Genomic DNA, 7654 nt, shown 5'->3' with positions numbered 1-7654 from the left:
CTCAGGCTTGAACAAAAACCAAAACACCAAACAGTATAATTTTCAATAATGATCATGAGCTGCTGTTGGTTTATTTTAATAGGAAGATGCATTTCCAGTTTCCACCCCTCTCTTCCCACTTAACATAAATACTTTGTTTGCATTGTTCAACTTCTATTACCTTGCTTTAGAGATCTCTCTTATCGTTCTGTCAAATACTAGTCTCTAGCCTCTGCATTCGTGTTAATGAAAGTGGTATTTACAAGCCTGTTCAAAGTTACAGTAACTACTCAAGAGCAACTGTTTACATCACAAAACACAAACAAGTGAACTTGCAAGCTTTTTCAGAGCTACTAAGTATAAATAAGTAGCATGTAAGAAATGAAGTTGAAATAATAAGCATCCTTTAGGTAATTATTCTATCATGCTTTTCCTCCAGCAGACAAAATACTTTCAACTCAAACTGAAAGCAGAGAGTGAAGCACCAGCTCAACCCTTAGCAGCGAAAGCCCATCAAGATAAAATTTTGCTGCTTCAACAAGAAGTCTCTCATTCAAGCTCTATTTTTGCTGCTCAAGCAGGACCTGACCAGCGTATAGATCCTAGACACCAAAAAAAATGAACTTATTAGCCACAGATACAAATGTTAAATTAACGTATAATATTCCCAATACAGCAAGAGCTGATGTTCTCACCATATCAACTCTATTAGCAAAACATGTATATATTCAAATAGATGTCCTTAACCTTTTATTCGCAAATGCTTCCAACTTTTTTAAAAATTAAGATATTCTGAACACAGTGTTTCATTCCCTGATCTCCACTCACCAATAATATTTCACACCTAAATGAAAGCCAGCAAAAACATTTAAAATCTGTAACTGTAAATGTTAACTATCTCAAAATGTCTTGACATTTTTAAAGCTAGTATCTACTTTTCTCCCATCTGGGCAATATATAATATATATATATTTATTTTTTAAACGCATATAAATTCCAGGATTACATGCATTATTAAAAAAAATTTTAAAAAAAGCCTTTCTGGGGTCCAAGTTTATTCAGCCCCAGATACCCTTGGGTGGTTTGGATTTTTTTGTCATTTTTTTTTAAATACATATACACACTCAAGTTCTAAGAGCTTCCTCATTGGATTTCCTTCACCATACTACATGATTAAAGACCCTTTTTTCCCTAGAAACTACAAAGAACTCAGCTCCTTAGACCCTATAAGGAGATATCAATTTGCTTCTTTCTACCTTTTGTTTATTCTTCCAGCACAGAATCAGTTAGGCCTGGTTAGGTTGCAGGAAAGATCTGTCTTGACAGGTTTAAAAGTTAAAATCCATAAACACATTTACTTAAAAAAGATTGAGAGCAAAGACTGTAAGAATGCACACCTAACTTCAGTTTATACAGTTTAGAACTTCTATCCCTCTATATTACATAAGCCATTTATCACTGGAAATACAAGCTAAAACACAGGTAATGAAACAATAAAGCTGTACAATTAACCAGGAGAAAAAGACAAGAACTGCAAGAAGTTTATCATAGACTCAAAAGGAAAATCACAATAGAAATGTAGCACTAGACATGCTAAATAGAAGTTTAACAGGTGTAATCCTAACATGACTTTTTTATTTGAAGATAGAGTGAGGGATCACTTACCTTTCATCAAAATCTGGATGGAAAATAAACTAGGATTGCAAAGAAACGCTATAAGACACTTTTAAGTAAACTGCATTAAGCTATCATGCCATGTTAACACTACTGATTATCTCTCCATTAAAAGAGCTCCAATAGTCTACAAAATAACAGTTATGAGGTCAACGTTTGACCAATATCAAGACAGAGGTAAGGAACCAAAAACCATTCATAAAAATTTCAACTTTTTATTTCAAGCCAAGATGTGTAGCTGGTCCTTGATCTATGTGACTGAAGAAGCATCCACTTATAAAAGAGAGAGATGAAACAACTTGGACCAAAACCCATTGTTCTTCTATACAGTCAGAGAGAAGGGGCGGGGTGGGGACCAGAAACTACATAAAGCTAAATTCCACAGGGCTATTTGCTCATCCACATGAGCCTGAATATATGCAATTCTGCAGAACTTTCGACAGCTTTTTGATTAAAAACACCTTATGAAACTTTCTCCTGAAGCTTTCCTATTCCTGGAAAAAAAAACAAACAACAACTAATCCGATTTACTGGACAAGCAAAAAAGCAACAGTGGGAGAGTCAGTAAAGAAAATTGTTCCTTATAAAAGCCTTTCTATCTACAATTGTTTTTCCCCCAAAGATAAAATATGTCATCTATATCATGCACTTCAGCAGCTCTGAAAACCAAGCTTCCCTTTGAAGTAACATCTAGAAGTCTTTCATTTATAAATTATTACTTAAAAATCCAACAAATTTGACTATTTTGAGTAGGAAGTAGGATAAGAGAAAAGGTAATACATGTTATTCTTCTTGTTTCTGTCATCTGTATCTGCCATATTTGTAGACAGAAATCTTCACATGTTTTATCACCATGCCCTAGCTGACTTACTAAGTAAGCCAGTGTCTGAGCCAATGAGTTACAAATGCAAACCAGGATTTTTAATCTAAGTGAAAAAACCCCTATGAAACTATAAGGCTCTTCCTTTGCAGTAAAGTGCAATAGGGGAGGAAGAGCTAAGCCGAAAGGGAAAAAAAGAAAAAAAAAACCACCAAACCAAAAAACCAAAACAAGCTTTCTTCTTCAGAGCAATCAAGCCTTTATTTCCCCCTCCTGATCACACAGCTTACTGTGACTAAGTATTAGCTTCAGTGGAAAAATACAAGTAGTTATATCTAAAGGATTGGTCTGTCATTTCTGTTACCACTTTAATTTGCTATTGTTGATATGCAAGTAAGCAGTTTACAATCAAAGTGTGATGATCTGGGGTAACAGATTTTGTCGTCCCCATCTCTCCATATCCCCTCCTTCCCTCCAAACTCCTATATTCCCACCACCACTCCCCAAACCCAGAACAACACAGAAAGCACAGCTTTGGTAAGAGTAGACGAGTAGTATGGGGCATTCGTAAAATGTTTGGGGGGGAAAAAAAAACCCATAAAAATTAACAATAACAAAAAAAACCCCACAAAACAAAGAGAAAACTCACATCAATTTTAATTTTGGTGTATAAAACCCATTAAGTTAAAGCAGTCTCTGATCATGCCTTCAACTTACGGAGATGTTCCATGAAGCACAGATCATATTTTAACAGACATTCTTTGCATTCTATCAGTCACACTATAACCAGATTTAATCAATTCCACAGGAATGTAACATGTCAGAGGAGTTCATATGGCATTCCAATAGAGGAACACTACTCTAATTTTTGGGTCATACCATTTTGCAAGATAAAAATCCTAAAGGAAAAACAGAAAGCATGCATGAAAAATTCTCTGGGCAAGTCCACAAGTGTATCATTTTAAGAATTTTAATAAAGATACCATAATCTTTCAAAATGAGAAACAAAATCCAATTCAAGAGTATTTTGTCTGTGAAAATGATCTATTTTCTAGAGTAGTCACTTCCATGTAGAACTTACTAGCCACAGTATATCTATTAAAACAGTAACAACCCAAGCTATTGAAATTCACTACTCCAAAACTCACAGTAATCTCATTTCTCTAGTCTTTTTACTTCTGAGTAATAGGAAAAGAGTTCTGGTCCATTAACTCGCCCACTCTCTCCTGGAGGAAGTTAACCAACTCGGCTAATACAAAGACATGAGTTTCATCCAGGTCTTGTATGATGAACTTCTTTCCCAATGCGTTTGACTCATCCAAGTAGAGCAGAAACTGCTTCATTGCTGGGTCACTGTAGAGACAAACGCACATCAGATCCCACCTCATTGTAGTAAGATACAGTTAAAAACAAACAAAAAAAACCACCCTCTGAAGACTTTCCCAAAGTTCTTTGGGAGATTAATATTAATTTCAAGAGTTGCTCACAATTTAAAGAAATTTTATGAAGCTTTTGAAAAAGTTATTTCTTTCACAATAGTAATTGCTTGGGTTACTTTAGAGGTAAAAATAAATTGATAACAAAGGCTAAAGAGAAGAATTAGCTGCTTGATTGGCAGAGAAGTGCCTCTATGCTGCTCTTAAAGTAACTTAAACAAACAAACAACCCACCCTTAATGAGGCAAGTTTGAACTTACATTTCTGTCTTCAGAAACAGCACCATAAAAACATGTTTTCTTAAAGCATATTTTTGTTTAAAGGCAACCAAAACCCAAGAGAATGTAGACCTCACTCCAAGTAGCACAGCACAGAGAAAAAGTGGTCATGTATGAATTGTACATTTATCACACCGTAACTGAACAGTCTCTTCTTTTTCATGATATCACCTTGTAAGTTAAATAAGTGTTTAGAAGAAAACATTTTGGAAGTATGGAAATTACAAGTAACTGAAAGAGCTGCATTATACTAAGCAGCTAGATAAAGTGGCTTCAAAATATAAGTTCTTTGATCCACTGAAATTTTGAACAATTCAGACTATATTATTCTAATACTAGTTTTTTACAAAACAGGAAAAAAATGCTTCTTGGTAAAACTTAGTATTTGATTGCAACAGCTGGCAAAGAATATGTGCAGGAAATACAGGAAATTGGAATCAGGTTGCTCAGGACACTTTCAAAATTATGAACATAGTTGTTTTGGCAACACAGTAATTCGTTAAAAGAATTCTTAATAACATAGTATATTTTAAAAGAATTCCTTGGCTAATCTCTCTTTCAAATGCAGTAGGAGGACCAATTCTCCCTTACCTAAAAGTATATATGGTGCAAAGACATGCGTTATGAAACCAAACCCTTCCTCTGCCCCCTACCCAGCAACTCAAAAAACAATCTTTAATATTAGCCTCAAACCTGCAGAAGCATGGCTAGAATAAGACGAGTTTTCAAAGTACAAAGTAATTTTGAGGAAAGGAGAATGGGAAAGACTGAAAGCTATATCTTCTTTAGAAGAGCCATTATTTAAGTGCTCTGGCATGTAAGAGGAGAAACAAAAGAGAAACAGAGGAGTTGAGAAAAATCAGATACCAGAAGTATGTGATGCCCAGCATTCTTCCACATCCCCTTTTGGATGGGTGCAAGGAGGTTCATTTTTTGCTGTTTTATTCAGCTGGACCTTAGTGACTCACATTAGCAGTACTGGATGGCACAAGCTTTTGTCCTAGCTGGTATGACCAGCCTGTATGATGTCAGGCAGTATCCAGAGACTGGTTTTCACACAATCAACACAGCTGTAATCAGTGCCAGTAGATGTATGTCACAGCAGAAACACTGATCTCATTACAGTACTTGAAGATTATAATCCTTGATTCAGTGTCTTCAGAAAAGTTTAAGCTATTTATTGGAAGAATATGTAAAAAAAGACCTGCACAACATTTCACTATTTTATTTGCATGATTTACACACTCAGAAAGTGTCTATTTTTCTACTCCCTGTCCATTTGGTGTCTTAAACATCCTCAGAAAATTGGGTTGTAAAAAACTTGTATCTGAAGTGTAAGCAAGGGGACAGGTTTATAGTAATTCCACATCTTCCCCTAGGATGGAATTTTGTGCCCAGTATGCAAAGGTGGGGAGAAAACAACAAACGAAAACCAACCACCAAGAGCTAGCAAAAACAACTCAAAGGTCAGTTTCCCAGCTGGCTGCTGAAAATGTCTGATGGCATAACAAGATAGAAAATTCAGATAGAAAATTTCCTTCACTTCCAAGGAGAATGATTAAGTTGCATGCTAATACTAAGTGGGATGTGGCCACGGAGCTGAATGAAAACACACAGATCTTCGGGTATGTGTAAAATAAAGGCATATGGTGCAAAAGAATATATTTCGCTAACTGCTTAAGATTTTAGAACTTCTTGCCTTGTCAGTCAAGAATTATGCTCTGGGCATCTTTACCTAGTTAGCTGTAAGCAGGCAATTTCTTGTGCTTCAGAAGGTTTGTCAATGTACTAGCAAGGAGACAAATTTGAGAAGACAGGCTTTTTGTCATAGCAGAGTTTTGGCTCTGAACTGCTAACACATAGCCACTAGACATACAGGCTTCAGCTGGCTAACGCCCAGCCAGCTCAGAAGTTAGGTGCAGCAAGCTCAAAACTATATGCACCATGCAGGCACATCACAAGAGGTGCAAGGTTTTGCTTTTGTGCAGTTATAATCTGTTAATAGATTATAACTGATTACAATAGTGCAGTTATAATCAGTCTAAGTGTACAGCAGAAATCTTATATGTCATATGCTATGCAATGACCCCACAAATCTTGACTGATGCTTCTTTCTACTTTGGAGGTAACCAGTTATCTGATTTTTAGTCTAGAGACTTTAGATTGCATGAAGATATATTTACTGCACATACATCAATAACTCGCTTTTAGGAATCATAGAAGGGTTTGGGTTGGAAGGCACCTTAAAGATCATCTAGTTCCAACCCCCCTGCCATGGGCAGGAACACCTTCCACTAGAGCAGGTTGCTACTTTTACAAACTAGTAGCATATTCCTTTTGAATATGACCTACAAACAGAGCCACATGCCAGCCTTGAACAGAATTTGGATTGGAGTTGATGAAAAGAGACAGAAAAGAAAGGATGAAAGATTATCTCATCTCTCTCTAGAATCAGTAAAGAAACACATTGCTCACAAACAACAACAAACGATGTTATTTGTAAGCAATATAAAGAACAAGTGGGAACATCGAATGGTTAAACGTAAGTGGAAAACAGTATCTCGAAAAGAAAAAAGGAATTTGGAATTAGGATTACCTACAGCTGCCTCTCTCCTTCTTCCCCCAAAGACCGCACCTTTATCGGCTTGTTCAGCATCACCCCTCCTCATGACAATTCATTTTCTTTTGGTCTAGACTCTTAAGTTACTCAGAATATTTCCAGCTCTGAAGAAATAAGTAGATTTTGACACAACAAGAGACAATAAGTGCTATTACTAACCATTCAATCAGAACACCTTTCAGGACATTCACCATCTTCTCAGTTCTCTTATAAACGCTGAAATGAAGAGGTAACAAGGACAACTCTTGCTTTGGCTTACACACTTAAGCAGAGCAAATCTGAAACAAAAAGAAACAACGCCCTGGTTGAACTCAGCGATCCTCCAAGGAAACTCACCTCCCCCGGACCTGCAGCGCTGCCTGGCTATTAGGCCGAGCGCCCGGGGGCTTGGAGAGAGGCGCGCAGGACCAGGCCGCGGTACCAGGGCCCGTTCAGGGGTGGCACCGAGCTGTGAAAATTAAACGCCCCTCCCCTCACCCCTGGCAGCAGTCAGGGCACCTGTCAGCCTCCGCCAGCACCCCCCTCCCCGAGCTCCCCCGGCGGCTGCGGCCTACTACCGGCCCTTCTGCTGCCGGAGGCGAGCCGCGGCCTTACGAAACGCGGCCTGGGCGGAGGGAGACAAGCCCCGACCCACCCCGGGGACGGCTAAGGGCGGTGAACGGGCGGGGCAGCTCCCGACCGACAGGTCCCGCCGCTCCCAGGGGCGCCGCTCCCACTCGCCCTTTACCTCTGCCGCTACCGCCGACCGCTTCCCTGACGACAGAAGCACCGCACCCGCCGGCCACCGCTGTGCCACGCGCAGGCGCAGCCTTCCCTTCTCCCGCCTCCGCTCCCGGGATCGCCTCCG

General features: G+C 38.6%; 1 protein-coding gene across 1 annotated transcript; it reads right to left on the bottom strand.

Annotated features, from left to right (window-relative positions):
* Positions 1-3110: 3110 nt before the first annotated feature.
* Positions 3111-7641, bottom strand: GTF2H5 (general transcription factor IIH subunit 5). Its single transcript, XM_068407794.1, has 3 exons — positions 7535-7641; positions 6967-7085; positions 3111-3826 (listed from the first exon to the last, which is right to left on the bottom strand). The coding sequence occupies exons 2-3, from the start codon at positions 6999-7001 to the stop codon at positions 3646-3648; spliced, it is 216 nt and encodes a 71-aa protein (XP_068263895.1). The 5' UTR covers positions 7002-7085; positions 7535-7641; the 3' UTR covers positions 3111-3645.
* Between the last annotated feature and the right edge of the window lie 13 nt (positions 7642-7654).

This window comes from Nyctibius grandis, chromosome 1, assembly GCF_013368605.1.
Source record: "Nyctibius grandis isolate bNycGra1 chromosome 1, bNycGra1.pri, whole genome shotgun sequence".
NCBI lineage: Eukaryota > Metazoa > Chordata > Aves > Nyctibiiformes > Nyctibiidae > Nyctibius > Nyctibius grandis.
The sequence above is the reverse complement of the archived record's forward strand: the minus strand, read 5'-3'. Positions and strand labels throughout refer to the sequence as shown.

Coding starts and splice junctions, on each gene's coding strand:
- GTF2H5 (XM_068407794.1), bottom strand. CDS start 7,001: ATGGTGAATGTCCTGAAAGGTGTTCTGATTGAATG. Junction 3,827..6,966: donor AAAGGTGTTCTGATTGAATG/GTTAGTAATAGC, acceptor TTGTCTCTACAG/TGACCCAGCAATGAAGCAGT.